The sequence below is a fragment of the Oncorhynchus nerka genome, linkage group LG22 (assembly GCF_034236695.1).
Source record: "Oncorhynchus nerka isolate Pitt River linkage group LG22, Oner_Uvic_2.0, whole genome shotgun sequence".
Classification (NCBI taxonomy): domain Eukaryota; kingdom Metazoa; phylum Chordata; class Actinopteri; order Salmoniformes; family Salmonidae; genus Oncorhynchus; species Oncorhynchus nerka.
Genome location: NC_088417.1, coordinates 25,266,632 through 25,286,330, shown reverse-complemented (window position 1 = coordinate 25,286,330; position 19,699 = coordinate 25,266,632). Strand labels below are relative to the sequence as shown.

The 19,699-nt window shown below is 45.0% G+C and overlaps 1 protein-coding gene across 5 annotated transcripts in view; it reads right to left on the bottom strand.

Annotated features, from left to right (window-relative positions):
• Positions 1-19,699, bottom strand: part of LOC115105035 (rho guanine nucleotide exchange factor 4-like) — a 171,078-nt gene that overhangs the window by 55,244 nt on the left and 96,135 nt on the right. Inside the window, exon 1 of one of the 5 annotated variants that reach the window (XM_065007084.1) lies at positions 13,254-13,823. The exons of the other annotated variants lie outside the window; for them this stretch is intronic. Coding sequence (XP_064863156.1) covers positions 13,254-13,527 — 274 coding nt within the window. The 5' untranslated portion in view covers positions 13,528-13,823. Of the gene's footprint in view, positions 1-13,253; positions 13,824-19,699 lie in introns of those variants that run through there. 5 annotated transcript variants of the gene reach the window in all.

Sequence of the window (19,699 nt, the reverse complement as noted above, 5' to 3'; positions counted from 1 at the left end):
TGCGCTAACGCTAGTTAGCATTGGCTCACGAAACACCCTCTAACTTCCTTCATACTGGACACAGAGACATACAATGGTACCCACGAGTTCATCTGACTCTGGGGATGTAGACTGACATTGCCAAAACCTTGAAGTATCCCTGTCAGAGGCTAATAACAAACTATACCTTATCTAGAGATAGCAGGATCAGAGATCTTCAGTAGACTGTACAAAACATTAAGAATACCCCCCCCCCGGATGTACTTTGGGTGGTGGACCATTCTTGATACACACGGAAACTGTTGAGCGTGAAAAACCCAGCAGTGTTGCAGTTATTGACACACTTAAACCGGTACGCCTGGCACCTACTACCATACCCTGTTCAAAGGTACTTATTTTGCCTTGCCCATTCACACTCTGAATGTCACACATACACAATCCATGTCTCAATTGTATCAAGGAATATAAATCTTTCTTTAACCTGTCTCCTCCCCTTCATCTACACTGATTGAAGTGGATTTAACAAGTGACATCAATAAGAGATCATATCGTTCACCTGGATTCACGTGGTCAGTCCATGTCATGGAAAGAGCAGGTGTTCTTAATGTTTTGTACACTCAGTGTATAGCAGGTGTTCTTAATGTTTTGTACACTCAGTGTATAGCAGGTGTTCTTAATGTTTTGTACACCCAGTGTATAACAGGTGTTCTTAATGTTTTGTACACCCAGTGTATAACAGGTGTTCTTAATGTTTTGTACACTCAGTGTATAGCAGGTGTTCTTAATGTTTTGTACACTCAGTGTATAGCAGGTGTTCTTAATGTTTTGTACACCCAGTGTACATGTACTGGTGTGACAAATAAGTTGAATCTGATAGATTACATATGCACACGACCTTCACTTCCCAACTTGCCTGCAGTTTAGGAAATGCTCTTTAACAGCAGGTTGCCAACGGCAACACATCTCCACCCTCTTTCTCAAACCCCCACCCTCCCCCACCTCCCCTGAGACCTGAATGTGAAAATATGTTTTACACCAATTAAAGGGGTGTAAAGGGGGTCAGCTGCACCTGCCTGTTACACCCTAACTAACACATGGGAGGATGCCGGGCAGTGGGGTATTCTCAGATGTGCCAACACCACACACACACACACACACACACACACACACACACACACACTTAAACTAGACTCCAGAGGAATGCCGATGGAGAAAGACACTACCGCTAAGTACTTCTAACATAAGACCAAGATACCAAAAGGGATTCACGTAGAAGCAAATATTGCTCAACTTTATGCACGTAACACCAAGTAAGTATTCAAGCTTCTACCAATAGGCTAACCGTTTATCCAAACATAGATTTTCATCTTATATTTAGAAAGTAAATTGTTTTAATTATTCAATTAGATTGTATGCAGCATGACTGATACGCAATGAAACAAAGCGATCACTGTACTGTACAAACTCTAGGCCACAGAGACTAGTGAAAATGTTGTTCCCAGTTCAGTTCCAACTCACGATGAGTCCTATCTTGTGAGAACTGAGAGAGAGAGAGAGAGAGAGAGAGAGAGAGAGAGAAGCAGGGGCTGGGAGGGAGGGAGCATCAAAGAGACCAAATATAGAGCAAGAGAACTCATCTCATCTGATCGTAAAAGCACAAGTGCAGGGAGGGATCTGGGAGTCGTCAACATGAGACACTGAGGCCCATGACTGACCACACAGCCACCCCAGTGATCACTGTGACAAGCCCCGGAGGAGAGGCCTTTGGTCCAGCCTCAGAACCGGAGGAGCTTCACACGCTCTACACTTCGCCCTGTGTTTACACTGAACTAGTGTGGAGGTCGAAGAGGTACACAGGTCACAGAGAAAGAGGGAGAGAAAGAGAGAGGGGGGGGGGGCTCTGAGATTTGAATTCAAAAGGATTTATTGACTTGGAAAGTGTAACCACATACTGTACATTGCCAAAGCAAACATATAGAAACACTACCGGCCAAAAGTTTGGACACACCTACTCATTCAAAGGTTTTCTTTATTTTTACTATTTTCTACATTGTAGAATAATAGTGAAGACATCACAACTGTGAAATAACACATATGGAATCATGTAATAACCAAAAAAGTGTTAAACAAATCAAAAATATATTATATATTTCAGATTCTTCAAAGTAGCCACCCTTACAGTTTTGCACATTCTTGGAATTCTCTCAACCAGCTTCTTGAGCTAGTCGCCTGGAATGCATTTAAATTAACAGGTGTGCCTTGTTAAAAGTTAATTTGTTGAAGGAAAGATCCTTCTTAATGCTTTTGAGCCAATCAGTGTGTTGTGACAACGTAGGGGTGGTATACAGAAAATACAGAATTTGGTAAAAGACCAAGTCCATATTATGGCAAGAACTGCTCAAATAAGCAAAGAGAAACGACAGTCCATCATTACTTTAAGACATGAAGGTCAGTCAAAAATCATCATAAAAAATCATCAAGTGCCATGATGAAACTGGCTCTCATGTAACCGCCACAGGAAAGGAAGACCCAGAGTTACCTCTGCTGCAGAGGATAAGTTCATTAGAGTTACCAGCCTCAGAAAATGCAGCCCAAATAAATGCGTCAGAGTTCAAGTAACAGACACATCTCAACATCAACTGTTCAGAGGAGACTGGGTGGAATCAGAACTTCATGGTTGAATTGCTGAAAAGAAACCACTACTAAAGGACACCAATAAGAAGAACAGATTTGCTTGGGTCAAGACACACGAGCAATGGACATTAGACCGGTGGAAATCTGTCCTTTGGTCTGATGATTCCAAATGTGAGATTTTTGTTTCCAACCGCCGTGTCTTTGTGAGACACAGAATAGATGAACGGATGATCTCTGCATGTGTGGTTCCCACAGTGAAGCATGGAGGAGGAGGTGTGATGGTGCTTTGCTGGTGACAATGTCTGTGATTAATTTAGAATTCAAGGCACACTTAACCAGCATGGCTACCACAGCATTCTGTAGTGACAAGCCATCCCATCTGGTTTGCACTTAATGGGACTATCACCAGGCTGTGTTAGGGCTATTTGTCCAAGAAGGTGAGTGATGGCGTGCTGCATCAGATGACCTGGCCTCCACAATCACCCAACCTCAACCCAATTGAGATGGTTTGGGATGAGTTTGACTGCGGAGTGAAGGAAAGCCACCAACAAGTGCTCAGCATATGTGGGATCTCCTTCTACTAATACTACTAATAATACTAATAATATAATAATAATAATACTAATAATAATAGTAATAATACTGTTGGAAAAGCATTCCAGGTGAAGGTGGTTGAGAGAATGCCAAGAGTGTGCAAAGCTGTAATCAAGGCAAAGGGTGGCTACTTTCAAGAACCTAAAATCTAAAATATATTTTGATTTGTTTAACACTTTTTTGGTTATTACATGATTCCATATGTGTTATTTCATAGTTTTGATGTCTTCACTATTATTCTACAATGTAGAAAATAGTAAAAATAAAGAAAAACCCTTGAATGTGGTGTGTCCAAACTTTTGACTGGTACTGTAGATAATAAGAAAAGCAATACTCAATGAATATATCTCTCTCCAACCCCCCTCCTTCCATAGCAGGTAAGGAAATATTCAAGGTATGAAGGGAGCAATGAAAGAGAAGAACAAGGCCAGTCACTTGTGTCAACCTATAATTACGCACTGACATAGAGCAGTTCCCTTCCCCCTGGTGTGCCTGCCTGACAACCTGCCTATCCGTCTGCCTCTCTGTCAGCCTGCCTCTCTGTCAGACCCCCTCTCCGCCTGTCTGCCTCTCTGCCCGCCCGCCCCTATGTCAGACCCCCTCTCTGTCAGACCTCCTCTATGTCAGACCCCTTCTCTGTCAGACCCCCTCTATTCAGACCCCTCTCTGTCAGACCCCTCTCTGTCAGCCCCCTCTCTGTCAGACCCCCTCTCTGTCAGACCTCCTCTATGTCTGACCCCTTCTCTGTCATACCCCCTCTCTGTCAGCCCCCTCTCTGTCAGCCCCCTCTCTGTCAGACCCCCTCTCTGTCAGACCCCTCTCCGTCAGCCCTCCTCTCTGCCAGACCCCCTCTCTGTCAGCCCCCTCTCTGTCAGACCCCCTCTCTGTCAGACCCCCTCTCAGTCAGACCCCCTCTCTGTCAGACCCCTCACTGTCAGACCCCCTCTCGGTCAGACCCCCTCTCCGTCAGCCCTCCTCTCTGTCAGACCCCCTCTCTGTCAGCCCCCTCTCTGTCAGACCCCCTCTCTGTCAGACCCCCTCTCAGTCAGACCCCTCTCTGTCAGACCCCCTCTCTGTCAGCCCCCTCTCTGTCAGCCCTCCTCTCTGTCAGACCCCTCTCTGTCAGACCCCCTCTCGGTCAGACCCCCTCTCTGTCAGCCCTCCTCTCTGTCAGACCCCCTCTCAGTCAGACCCCCTCTCTGTCAGACCCCCTCTCTGTCAGACCGCCTCTCTGCCTTCCTCTCTGCCTGACTCTCTGCCTGCCTCTCTGCCTGCCTTTATGTCAGCCTGCCTGCCTGCCACTCTGCCAGCCTGCCTGCCTGCCACTGTCAGCCTGCCTCTCAGCCTCTCTGTCAGCTTGCCTCCCAGCCTGCCTCTCTGTCAGCCTGCCTCTCAACCTGCCTGCCTCTCTGCCAACCAACTTGGCAGCTTGTCATGTGAGAGTGACAGTATGAACGCTGGCCCTGTGGTCATATACTGTGCTTCCTATATGACCACCTATCACAAGCCACAACCTAACCACCTGTCAAACACAGTTACCCCAATCTTCTACTGTTCCTGCATGGCAGGGGTGGAAAGAGGGAAAATAATGACAAAAGAGGCGAGGAGGAGTGGGGTTGGAGACAGCAGCAAGATTTGTGACCTGTTGCCACAAGAAAAGGGCAACCAGTGAAGAACACATACCATTGTAAATACAACCTATATTTATGTTTATTTATTTTCCCTTTTGTACCTCAACTATTTGCACATCGTTACAACACTGTATATAGACAATGACATTTGAAATGTCTTTATTATTTTGGAACTTTTGTGAGTGTAATATTGCTGTCAATGTTTTATTGGTTATTTCACTTTTGTGTATTATCTATTTCACTTGCTTTGGCAATGTAAACATATGCTCCCATGCCAATAAATCCCCTTTAATTGAAATGGATAGAACCAGATCCTTCCTGGTTTGGAACGAAACAGAGAGGAGGATGGGGGGGGATGATGTCTATTTAAGGAGAAAGAATTCCAGCTACTCCAGCCAATGAGAGAACAAACAACATTTTTTTCTTCCCTTCATTCCCAAAGACGACAAAGGGAAATAATAGGAGCTTTCTACATAGTTGGGCCGCTGCCAGCTCTGCAAGTGAGGTAGTCTATTACACATTGTCTGTGAAATGAAACCTCCTAATGCAGCATAGACTGTCTTCAGTAGATTTATACGCTCCCACAGCATGTACACAATCCTGTCAATTCTACACTAAATACGCCAGAGGGGTGTGGCCACAGTACAGTACGACAGGGGTAATAATGTCACGGATGTTGAAATAATACATTGACGATGACTTCGCTCAGCTAACTGCATTCTAATGGGGGACAATTAACCTACTGACATAGAGGGGAACATAAACCAATACAAATATGGCTAATTAACTAAATGATTACTACAGGCAGATGGCTACAGTACTACTGAGTACAGATGTGGAGAAAATACATATTATGACCTGCTCTTTATAGATCTGGAGGCAGAGTGAGAGAAAAGGACATTGTCAGAGAGGGGGAGTAACTGTGTCATATAAACATTATGGATTTTAATCATCAGATTCAAATTGAGTGAAAGTTTGATCTTATAGCAGTGATGACCATTACATTGTCACTGGAAAAACACATGAAATCAGCACACTCTGACAGTGATGAAAGACAATATTATCAGTAAGGTTTATCTTTTAATCAATCATAATTGCAGCAGATCATTGAGATATGTTGATTCGCGGACGTGTTCCACTTCCTGTAGTTAGATGCATGACATCATGTGAGAAGGTTCACCAAACAACAGCTCTGGTAGTATTACATCTGTTTTACGGCATGTCCGGTGCTCCAAGCAGTGACCTAATGTAGTGCCTTGGGTCCTATAGGCTTATATACCACCATTAGCTAGTTAATTGCCTCCCAGCGCCCTAACACTCTATCACTGTAACACTTCTAACACCTCTACCCAACACACCAGAGAACCTGTAACACCTCTACCCAACACACCAGAGAACCTGTAACACCTCTACCCAACACACCAGATAACCTGTAACACCTCTACCCAACACACCAGAGAACCTGTAACACTTCTACCCAACACACCAGAGAACCTGTAACACCTCTACCCAACACACCAGAGAACCTGTAACACCTCTACCCAACACACCAGATAACCTGTAACACCTCTACCCAACACACCAGAGAACCTGTATCACTTCTACCCAACACACCAGAGAACCTGTAACACCTCGACCCAACACACCAGAGAACCTGTAACACCTCTACCCAACACACCAGAGAACCTGTAACACCTCTACCCAACACACCATAGAACCTGTAACACTTCGACCCAACACACCAGAGAACCTGTAACACCTCTACCCAACACACCAGAGAACCTGTAACACCTCTACCCAACACACCAGAGAACCTCTAACACCTCTACCCAACACACCAGATAACCTGTAACACCTCTACCCAACACACCAGTGAACCTGTAACACCTCTACCCAACACACCAGAGAACCTGTAACACCTCTACCCAACACACCAGAGAACCTGTAACACCTCGACCCAACACACCAGACAACCTGTAACACTTCTACCCAACACACCAGTGAACCTGTAACACCTCTACCCAACACACCAGAGAACCTGTAACACCTCTACCCAACACACCAGAGAACCTGTAACACTTCTACCCAACACACCAGAGAACCTGTAACACTTCTACCCAACACACCAGAGAACCTGTAACACCTCGACCCAACACACCAGAGAACCTGTAACACTTCAACCCAACACACCAGAGAACCTGTAACACTTCTACCCAACACACCAGAGAACCTGTAACACTTCTACCCAACACACCAGAGAACCTGTAACACTTCTACCCAACACACCAGAGAACCTGTAACACTTCGACCCAACACACCAGAGAACCTGTAACACTTCTACCGAATGCACCAGAGAACCTGTAACACTTCTACCCAACACACCAGAGAACCTGTAACACCTCGACCCAACACACCAGAGAACCTGTAACACTTCGACCCAACACACCAGAGAACCTGTAACACTTCTACCCAACACACCAGAGAACCTGTAACACTTCTACCCAACACACCAGAGAACCTGTAACACTTCTACCCAACACACCAGAGAACCTGTAACACTTCTACCGAATACACCAGAGAACCTGTAACACTTCTACCCAACACACCAGAGAACCTGTAACACTTCTACCCAACACACCAGAGAACCTGTAACACTTCTACCCAACACACCAGAGAACCTGTAACACTTCGACCCAACACACCAGAGAACCGTCCATACATCACTTAAATAAGTCATCTCACTCAACCGCACCACAGAACCATATCACTTCCATTTTTACTTTAACATTTTTTGTAATTTAGCTGACACTCTTATCCAGAGCGACTTACAGGAGCAATTAGGGTTAAGTGCTTTGCTCAAGGGCACATTGACAGATTTTTCACCTAGTCAGCTTGGGGATTGGAACCAGCAACCTTTCAGTTACTGGCCCAACACTCTTAACCGCTAGGCTACCTGCTGCCCTGCTTACACTGTACATAACACAGAATGGTGAGACAACACACCACATCAAGTGTCACAGATGACTGTCTTGTATTCAGCATTAAAAGTACAATCAATTGAGACCGGAAATATCTTATCACATATTCATACCTCTCTAGTGACAACCTTCACCCATTGGTCAATATGAGTGGAGAAACAGGACATCACATAGGGTGTGACTACATAACAAGGCCTACAAAAAAGAAGAACAAGAAATTTATTTCTAGAAATTCGTCACAGCAAATATGCATGTAGCTGTATTGTACCAAGGGGAAATTGTCTCTGGTTAGAAGTGATTTGAGTTGAGATGACAGTAGTGTGATGAAGCGAAGGCCTTTCTTCCCTCTCTGCCCAGTACACACTGAGAGGAGCAGCCAAGCTGCAGTACACAGGGGCTGTGTGTACTGGTGTAAAAGACAACCTATTTTTCAGAGTCCACATCCCTCCTGTTTGGATGGATGCTTTCAGACATCTCTCCTTTGTTTCCTCCTCTTCCTCCTCTTCCTCCTCCTCCTCTCTATCTGTGCTAGCTGACAGAGAGTGTGCTTGGTGGAAGGGTTAGCGTGAGGTCCCTGGACCCTCACCAACTGGCCTCGCTTCACCTCAGAGTGGCCATCACACATGCATGCCCAGTGCACACACTCTGGCATTTTACGGAATATGGTTATTTTTACTGTTGGGATCAAGAAGAAGCTAATATTTCAGTATCAGCTGACAGAAAGTTTGAGAGTGGACAATGGCACGGCCATGACGTGGGTAATCCTATACTCAGAGCGTGACAAAGCTGTGATGTCTGGTGTGTGTAAGTGCCTGCCTGCCTGCCTGCCTGCCTGCCTGCCTGCCTGCCTGCCTGCCATCAAAGTCTGATTCAGTAGCTAGCAGCAACAGCTACAGCATGGACTGAGTGTCATGTTATCATGGCGTATGAATGGGGGTGAATCACCAACCCTGAGAAGAGTAGGAGATAACGTCACCCCGTCTAAGAGCAGCGAGGGAGGGAGGGGGAGAACATTGCCTGTCACTAGGGCTCTGTGTTTCGGGAGGGGCACTAGATCCCCCGTTCTCCTCTGTCCCTATGTCAACTCTGGAGGACTCACAGTCACCTCGCCTCCCAAAACAACTAGCCGGAATACAATTACACTTCTCTTTGAATCAATGTCTGGCTGTTTCCTACTTCTTCCTCCTCCTCCTCTTCCTCCTCTTCCGTCTCCTTCTCTTTCTCGCAAGCACCCAATACCCTCCTTGTCAAGGGCAAACCTGATGCACATCAATCGTCTTTCTATCTGTTTGTTTCTGGTTTCCTGGCCAGGTTACTACCTACATCTGTGACCTTTCATCCTCACCCTCTCAGAGGTCAATGAAGCTCAAATCAATGCTGCTATGAAATTCCATTACCAGCCGCTTGGCTATCTTCCACAAACACAGCTCTGTCTTAAGAAGGGTTAAGAAGGGTCTTAAGCAGGCTGCTAGCCAGGCAGGGCAGAGGAAAGACAGGCTCATACAACATAACAAGCCCATAAAAGCTTCCCGAGGTCCAGTTTACAGCTGGTGTGGTACAGGGCTGTGCTTTTCAGGAGAGGGGAGAGGGGAAAGCTTTTCAGGAGAGGGGAAAACTGTCTGTGTGACTGCACAATAGTCTGGGGAGAGTCTGTTATGGTGGGAGCGGCCTGGGTTTCTGAATGGACGAGGTGTTTGGGTCTCAACTGTATTTCCCTCACTTTTCACTACCTCTCTTCCCTCCATCCCCCTCTCACCCTCTCTTATTGATCTTAATTTGACCTATATTGTCACAGCAAAATAATCCTGCAGCAACAGGATTTGAACATTTAGTCCATAATGTTGCTTGATCAGTGGTTAGGCTATTAGCTGGCCAAAAGTAAGCTACATGAAAATTGCAATAATACAGTGGCTTGCAAAAGTATTCGCCCCCCTTGGCATTTTTCCTATTTTGTTGCCTTACAACCTGGAATTAAAACGTGTTTTTTTGTATCATTTGATTTACACAACATGCCTACCACTTGAAGATGCGAAATATTTTTTATTGTGAAACAAACAAGAAATAAGACAAAAAACTGAAAACTATTCACCCCCCAAAGTCAATACTGTGTAGAGCCACCTTTCACAGCAATTACAGCTGCAAGTATCTTGGGGTATGTCTCTATAAGCTTGGCACATCTAGCCACTGGGATTTTTGCCCAATTCTTCAAGGCAAAACTGCTCCAGCTCCTTCAAGTTGGATGGGTTCCAAATGTGTACAGCAATCTTTAAGTCATACCACAGATTCTCAATTGGATTGAGGTCTGGGCTTTGACTAGGCCATTCCAAGACATTTAAATGTTTCCCCTTGTACCACTCGAGTGTTGCTTTAGCAGTATGCTTAGGGTCATTGTCCTGCTGGAAGGTGAACCTCCGTCCCAGTCTCAAATCTCTGGGAGACTGAAACAGGTTTCCCTCAAGAGTTTCCCTGTATTTAGCGCCATCCATCATTCCTTCAATTCTGACCAGTTTCACAGACCCTGCCAATGAAAAACATCCCCACAGCATGATGCTGCCACCACCATGCTTCACCATGGGGATGGTTGTCTCGGGGTGATGAGAAGTGTTGGGTTTGCGCTCAATTTTAGTCTCATCTGACCAGAGTACCTTCTTCCATATGTTTAGGGAGTCTCCCACATGCCTTTTGCCGAACACCAAACATGTTTGCTTATTTTTTTCTTTAAGCAATGGCTTTTTCTGGACACTCTTCCGTAAAGCCCAGCTCTGTGGAGTGTACGGCTGAAAGTGGTCCTATGGACAGATACTCCAATCTCCGCTGTGTAGCTTTGCAGCTCCTTCGGGGTTATCTTTGGTCTCTTTGTTGCCTCTCTGATTAATTCCTTCCTTGCCTGGTCCGTGAGTTTTGGTGTCCTCTTTTGGCAGGTTTGTTGTGGTGCCATATTCTTTCCATTTTTTTTATAATGGATTTAACGGTGCTCCGTGGGATGTTCAAAGTTTCAGATATTTTTTTATAACCCAACCCTAATCTGTTCTCCACAACTTTGTCCCTGACCTGTTTGGAGAGCTCCTTGGTCTTCGTAGTGCCGCTTGCTTGGTGGTGCCCCATGCTTAGTGGTGTCACAGACTCTGGGGCCTTTCAGAACAGATGTATATATACTGAGATCATGTGACAGATCATGTGACACTTAGATTGCACACAGGTGGACTTTAATTTAACAAATTATGTGACATCTGAAGGTAATTGGTTGCACCAGATCTTATTTAGGGGCTTCATAGCAAAGGGGTGAATACATATGCACCCACCACTTTTCAGTTTTGAATCTTTTAGATTTTTTCATTTCACTTCACCAATTTGGACTATTTTGTGTATGTACATTACATGAAATACAAATACAAATAAATTTAAATTACAGGTTGTAATGCAACAAAATAGGAAAAGCTTTTGCAAGGGACTGTAACCTTGTGTTGGTGTGGGTTTTAAGTGAATTCATGTACATTCTCTGCGGAATGAAAAAGAGTGATCAAATTAAGATCATCCTACATCTGTACCATCTTCTCTCACTCTATCCTCCTCTCTTGATGCTCTCTAGCTCTGTCTGTCTGTCTGTCTGTCTGTCTGTCTGTCTGTCTGTCTGTCTGTCTGTCTGTCTGTCTGTCTGTCTGTCTGTCTGTCTGTCTGTCTGTCTGTCTGTCTGTCTGTCTGTCTGTCTGTCTGTCTGTCAGTTCATCAGTGGCAGTGCGACAGCCTCAATGGAGACCAAGTGGCTCATTAGCTTTTAATGTTTACCATGTATCAGATTTCACAAGCAGTGAGAGGGAGAGAAAGAGAGAAAGAGAGAGAGTGAGAGAGGAAGAGAGAGAGAGAGAGAGAGAGAGAGAGAGAGAGAGAGAGAGAGAGCAAGAGAGACAGAGAGAGAGTGCAATGTGTGGGTGTGTGAGAGAGAGAGGCAGAGACAACGGGAGTTTAGATTCTGACCAGGGCCATTCTGAAAACCACAGCTTTCTCCAATAACATTCCGTGTGTGTGTGTGTGTGTGTGTGTGTGTGTGTGTGTGTGCGTATGTGTGTGTGAAAGTGCACTTGGCAACAAACACCAAGGATTCTCTCCTACTGTATCCCCCCCATATAACATGTACAGCACAGACAGTTCATCAACTGAAACTGAGCAATGCAGTGAAGATATTAGCCATATATACATAACAAACATCCACCCCACACTCAGATTCCTGTTACCATGACGCCGCTGATTGGCACCTGTTTGATAAGAGACTATCCCTTGATGTGACAAACAGTAGCTAGCCTATTAGTGTCTCTTCCCTTCTACTGCCTTTAATAACAGCTGTGGCCTGGCATTTTAGCCTGTAGCTAATGGGGCTGCCGTCACATGCACACGCACACAAACACACGTACACACACACACACACACACGCACACAAACACACGTACACACACACACACACAAACACACACACACACACACACACACAAACACGCACATACACGCACGCACGCATATGCACACGCACACACACACAGTGGCATTTTAGCCTGTAGCTAATAAAACTGCCGTCTCCTCTCTCCTGAATCATTACACTCCAAGCCTGGCTGCACCCGCTCAGATGACAACAGCAGAAATAGCAAACAGGTACTGCACAGGCACTTATAGAGTGTGCAAATTCACACACTCACACATGCTAACACACACACACACACATATGTGCACATGCACACACACAGGCACATGCACGCTCAAAGATACACACACACAAACACACAGCCCTCTGCCATAATGACAAAATGACTTAATCCTCCGTCTGCTGTATATGACCAATACACCATGATATCACACATCGCTATTTCAGTTGAGGGCAACACCCTCAATATCTTCCACCATTAACAAACAATCTCATTAGCTCCGTGTGAAAATATACATCTCTTACCTAGAGACCTTTGTGCTGGATAAACGCTAACCTGATACACCTTATTAACTGAGCAGAAACATCTAACACACCTCGTACTCTGTCATAAGTCTTCCTATAGAGAAAACATGCAGAAGATCGTAGCAGCAAAACGACACAGGCCTGTGTCTAATGTTAGACAACACCAACTCAATGCATCTTTTCTCTGAGCCAATAGGAGATGAAGTCATATCATATCACAGACTGAAGCATGTTTACTAATGCCAAGACAACAATTACACAGCCAGTGCCTTTAAGCCATGATTGACAACTCATCAACAGGTCTGGTCAGAACAGACTGACAGACGCCAGCACCACAAAACCATGGCAACCATCACACTCAGAATGACTGACAGGTAACACCCCTCCCTTCTAAACCCGCCAGGCCAAAAACACACAAACCCTTTAACCCTACTCCCACTGAGGAGTGTGTGTGGTGTGTGTGTGTGTGTGTTGTGTGTGAGGTAGGTACCCTCTTACCAGTGGTGGAGTGCAGGCTCTCCAGGCTCCAATAGTGGGAGAGGACCCCCCTGAGAGTACCTCCTAGGCTCCCCATCCCTCCTCCTCCTCCAGCCCCCCATCTTTCCCCCAGACCCCCCCCTCCTACTCCTCCTCCTCCTCCCCTGGTGGGGGTACCGCTGTCCGAGTCCGAACCAGGAGATCCAGGGGAGAGTCCAGAGCTGGTGCTGCCGCTGCTGCCACAGCTGCCCCCGGGCAGGGGCACGGGCCCCTCAGAGCCCTGCTGGGTCCGCATCAGGACAGGAGGGCCCCGAACACAGACCTGGAGCTGGGCACTGGAGCCTGGTAGTAGTGGTGGTCAGGTAGGTGGTTTCTCCCAGAGACAGTTAGGTAACGCTGGGTATGTAGGTAGGCAGGGTGGTAGGTAGGTACCGGTGTTGTAGCCTCTACCAGGCCTCTCTAGCCAGGTAGGTAGGCTGTATGTGTGTCAGTCGGCTCCAAAGCCAGTCAGTGAGTGCTTCAGTCTCTGCTGTTGCTCCTCTCTCTGGCTCTGCTCTGCTCTTGCCGGCTGCTCCCTTCTCTTTCTCGCTCTCTCTCCGTCGCTAGCTCACTCTCTATCGCTCTCTCTCCCTTCTTCGTTCGCTCTCCCTCCCTCCCTCCCTCGCTGTTGCTAACTCACATAGCCGAGTGGTCGCACACACATCCACACTCAGGCTACAGCCACACAGCTACAGACAGACATCAGTGGGGGTCCTCTAGGGGGGCTCGGCAGCTCTGCAGTGTCGTTTGCCTGGGAGCTGACTGGCTGCCGCTGATGGCTGATGACTCTCTAATGTTATGGTGCAGTGCCATTAAGGTGGGACTGAAAAAATCCCCCCTCCTCCCCCCCATCTCCCCCGCCTGCTGTTTCTAAAGCGCTGTGTGTGTGTGTGGGGGGTATTGAGAAAGGAAGAGACCGTTAGAGAGAGGAGCAGAGGAAAATAGATAGAGAGAGGGGGGCTATAACCTGATCCACCATTCTATTTAACGACACAAACAGTAAACACACACCTAGTTGAATCCTACTGAGTTATATCCTATCCAATGTTTCAACAGTGCTCTGTCATAACTTTGCAAAGATACAAAACAGTGTTATTTCAGGTTCTGCTCCACGGTACACAAGTTAGATCAACACGGGAAGATAAACGGCTGTCTGGCTGGCTAGACAGCACATGTACAAACTCTCCAAAGTAAAACAGATAAATGATTTGTTTCCACTGGAATGGGATTTCTCTGTACCTCAGGATATATTACACACAGAACACAGGGAACTACACACGAGGGAGATGGTTCCAGGCATTCCCACTACACTGACCATCATCACACACACACACACACACACACACACACACACACACACACACACACACACACACACAGAGAGAGAGAGAGGGAGAGATACAGAGAGAGAGAGAGAGAGAGAGATACAGAGAGAGAGAGAGAAAGATACGGAGAGAGAGAGATACGGAGAGAGAGAGAGAGAGAGAGAGAGAGAGATACAGAGAGAGAGAGAGAGAAAGATACGGAGAGAGAGAGAGAGAGAGAGAGAGATATACAGAGAGAGAGAAAGAAAGATACGGATAGAGAGAGAGATACAGAGAGAGAGAGAGATACAGAGAGAGAGAGAGAGAGAGAGAGAGAGATACAGAGAGAGAGAGAGAGAGAGAGATACAGAGAGAGATACAGAGAGAGAGAGAGAGAGAGAGAAAGAGAGAGAGATACAGAGAGAGATACAGAGAGAGAGAGAGAGAGAGAGGAGGAGGAGGGGGGCCCAAGGGCAGAGCAGCCCCCTGCCAGAACTAAGAAGAGTTGGGCACTAGAAAAATACTGCAATGGCATTCTCATAGAAAGTCAGCAACTCTCTCTCTCTCTCTTTCTCTCTCTCTCACACACACACTCCTTCACAATGACTGATTAGAGCTCTTTGAGAATGAGACGGCGAGAGCAGGCTATTCAACACCAGCCAGTCAGCCAGTACACTACAGTAGATGGAAACTCTATTTCCTGTTTCTATCAGAGTTGAATAAGATGAACAGACGGGCTGGACAGAAAACCCCATAATATTGATGCACAACTCACCGCACCTACAATAATCTAATAGAATATTCTGGATGTTTAGTACATAAAGGAATCCTATAAACTTACCTGCTACATCTTAATGTTTCAATAGCTTATGTCACTAGTGCCAATGATTGGTATTGAAAACCTCAGTCTTGACCTCAGCACAGGTTTACATAGACCCCAGTAGTCTGACATTATCAGCTGTGGTGAATAGAAACAGTGAGCCTGGTGAGACTAATCACAGATACACTGTAGTGCTGCTGTCTCTCTCTCTGTCTCATACCAAAACACAGGGAAATGGTTGCTCCTACTGTGTCCTGTGGAGGCTAAAATGCCAGAGAGACACCTGGTGAACATAAGGCTGGTAGTCCTGATGAGGATACGTGTAGGCAGACACACACGCACACACACAGACACACACGCACGCACTCACGCACACACACACACTCACATACACACACAGAGAGAAGGCTATGCAGACAGAGCCACTGAGCTGTGACCTTGGAGCCTTCAAACATAAAGCCAGTAAAGTTCAGATAGGAGAGAAAATGTACCTCTCTCTCTCTGTGTCTCTCTCGCTCTGTCTGTGTGTGTCTCTCTCTCTCTCAATTCAATTCAATTCAAGGGGCTTTATTGGCATGGGAAACATGTGTTAACATTGCCAAAGCAAGTGAGGTAGATAATATACAAAAGTGAAATAAACAATAAAATTCTCTCTCTCTCTGTCTCTCTCTCTGTGTGTGTCTCTCTCTGTGTGTCTCTCTCTCTGTGTCTCTCTCTGTGTATGTCTCTCTGTCTCTCTCTATCTCTCCATGTCTCTCTCTCTCTCTCTCCGTGTCTCTCTGTCTCTCTCTATCTCTCCGTGTCTCTCTCTCTCTATCTCTCCGTGTCTCTCTCTCTCTATCTCTCCGTCTCTCTCTCTCTCTCCATGTCTCTCTCTCTCTCTCTGTGTCTCTTTCTCTCTGTGTCTCTCTTTCTCTTAGGTATACTGGATAGAAAAAGCCTACAAGCTGACGGATACAGAGGCTTAAGTTATAACTGTTCTTTTAAAACTGATTTATAAACTATGAATAAACAAATAACTAAGAGTCCGTAAACTAGTTATAAACTACTTATAAACCCTTTATAAACCCTTTAGTGTGTTGCCGACTTTTAATGTCAGTTTGCAATCATCCTTGCATGGGCTATAACGAATAACCCTGCTACATGGAATATGAATGTAGGTATACTGGTGTTACAAGGTGAAAAGTGACTTACCTCACCGCACAGTATATACCATAGGAATATAATTACACAATCAACATATTGACTTAAATGGCAATTTCCATTCTAGTAATTATATTTCTATGGTCCACAGCCCTGTGAGTCAGTCAGCTAAAGAGGTTGCCATTACACTTGGCTTTTGATTCATCTTTCAATTCAATTAACTCAAATGAATCGAATTACATGGAAGGCATCTGGTGCAAGAGCACTGACCTCACTTTGAGTGGCAAGCAATCTGCCTCCTATGTGTGTGTGTGTGTGTGTGTGTGTGTGTGTGTGTGTGTGTGTGTGTGTGTGTGTGTGTGTGTGTGCGTGTGTGTGCGTGTGTGTGTGTGTGTGTGTGTGCATGCATCTGTGACTACAGCAGCTTGACCACCCAGAGACATTGAGTCAGGGTAATATCATTTCAGCACTAGCCTGATGTCCACCCATCACCAGTCACTACTTTCATACCCCAAAGATATCAAACTGGTTCAGTGACCCCAACCTTTCACTCAGTAGTAGGCTAGGCTACCTTAGGCACCCTCACAGTCAGACCTAACTCATTGTGCCTTCTTTTTTCAAATAGCCTTGAAAGAAAGCTTAAAATGAGTAGATAATGAATTACTGATATTTTCCTAAACCATTCCCTCACACCATATTCCACTGTCTACATGCCTCTCAGACAAAGAGAAGAGCCTGACAGACAGCCTGACACACACACACGCACAGACACACACACACACACACACACACACACACACACATTCCAGGAGCACTCTGTGTTCCCACTAAGTGATGGCTGGTTTTAGAAAAGGACTGATAAGACAATGCAAAATAAGATCTGTCTGGAGACAGCAGTTTGTGATCAAGCATACCTTACAGAGGCCAATCACTGTGAAAAACACCGTGTTTCTATATTGTTCCCAGAGAACCTCAATGCCCGGGATTTAAAACCTATGACGACACTGGCTCTCATCCCGAGGGACTGTCAATACAAATGGATAAAGTGGGTCTGTCAATGCAAATAGTACAATGCCATTACAAGCCCCAACAAACTGTGGGACCACTGACGTGTAGAGGATGCGGTGACCTCTGCTGGTGGTAAACGGAACTACAACTATACTCTGCCCATGCCAAAGCACATAGTAATTAGCTCAGAGACTAGTCAGAGACCTAGCTCCAAAATAAAGTTGTTGTTTCACAACAGATGTTGCCTGGCATGATATCGCCGGGATAATCCAGGATTTGGTGAATACATGATTTTAAACACAAAACTCAAACTAAATTGTATTTGTCACACACGCCGAATACAAGTGTAGACTTACCGTGAAATGATTACTTAAGAGCCCTTTCCCAGCAACGCAGAGTTAAAAATAGAAAATAGTAACACAATAAATAACAATAACGAGGCTGTATACAAGGAGTACTGGTACCGTGTCAATGTGCAGGGGTACGAGGTAGTTGAGACAATACAGTATGTACATGTAGGTAGGGGTAAAAGTGACATGGCAATGAGGATAGATAATGAACAGAGGAGCAGCACTAAAACTCAGAGCCTGGCTACGGCCGTGGGAAAGACATTATGCTTGGAGTTGGAGTCTGAGATTGAGGTGGGGGCCAAGCCCACACGGACTTAGATTCAAGTTACCACAGGGCCTTCAGGAAGTATTCACACCTTTTGACTTGTTCCACTTTTTGTTGTGTTACAGCCTGAATTTAAAATGGATTCAATTTAGATGCTTGTGTCACTGGCCTACACACAATACCCCATCATGTCAAAGGGGAATAGTATTTCCTTTGATTTTTCTTTTTTTCTTTTTACAAATGAATTAAAAATGAAAAGCTGAAATGTCTTGAGTCAAAAAGTATTCAACCCTAAATAAGTTCAGGAGTAAAAATGTGCTTAACAAGTCACATAATAAGTTGCATGGACTCACTCTGTGTGCAATAATTGTGGTTAACATGATTTCTGAATGACTACCTCATCTCTGCACTTCACACATACAATTATCTGTAAGGTCCCTCAGTCGAGCAGGGAATTTCTAACACAGATTCAACCACAACAAACAGGGAGGTTTTCTAATGCCTCACAAAGGGCACCTATTGGTAGATGGGTAAAACAAAATAAGCATAGTGAAGTTATTAATTACAGGTTGGATGGTGTATCAATACACCCAGTCACTATAAAGTTACAGGCGTTCTTCCTAACTCAGTTGCCAGAGAGGAAGGAAACCACTCAGGGACTTCACCATGAGGCCAATGGTACCTTTAAAACTGTTACAGTGTTTAATGGCTGTGATATGAAAAAATTGAGGATGGATCAACAACATTGTAGTTACTCCACAATACTAACCTAAATGACAGAGTGAAAAGAAGTAAGCCTGTTCAGAATACAAATATTCCAAGACATGAATTCTGGCACTAAAGTAATACTGCAAAAAAATATAGCAAAACAATTAACGCTTTGTACTGAATACAAAGTGTTATGTTTGGGGCAAATCTAATACAACACATTACTGAGTATCACTCTCCATATTTTCATACATAGTGGCTGTTATGGGTATGCTTGTAATCGTTAACCTAAAACACAAGGCCAAATCTTCAGTGGAGTTGCTTACTAAGAAGACAGTGAATGTTCCTGAGTGGCCGAGCTACAGTTTCTTTGACTGTTTGAAAATATATGGCATGACTTGAAAATGGTTGTCTAGCAATGATCAACAACCAACCAAAAACGGTTGTGGAAAAAATGGGCAAAAATTGCCAAAGCTGATTCTAACATGTATTGACTCTGTGCTGTGAATACTTATGTAAATGAAATACTGTATTACTGTATTTCATTTTCAATAAATGTGCTAAAAAAAACTGCATCATCATTATGGGGTATTGTGTGTAGATGGGTGAGATAATTGTTTTGATCCATTTTGAATTCAAGCTGTAATACAACAAAATGTGGAATAAGTCAAGAGGTATGAATACTTTCTGAAAGCACTGTAAGTGGTCATCATGAGGAAAGGGAGCCATTTTAGAGTATTGGAACCAACCCAGGCACAGCGAGTGAGAGAGCCAGCAGTGTGCGGTAGTATGCAGTACTCCCAGGGGTAGGAGGATGTAAAGGGAGGAAG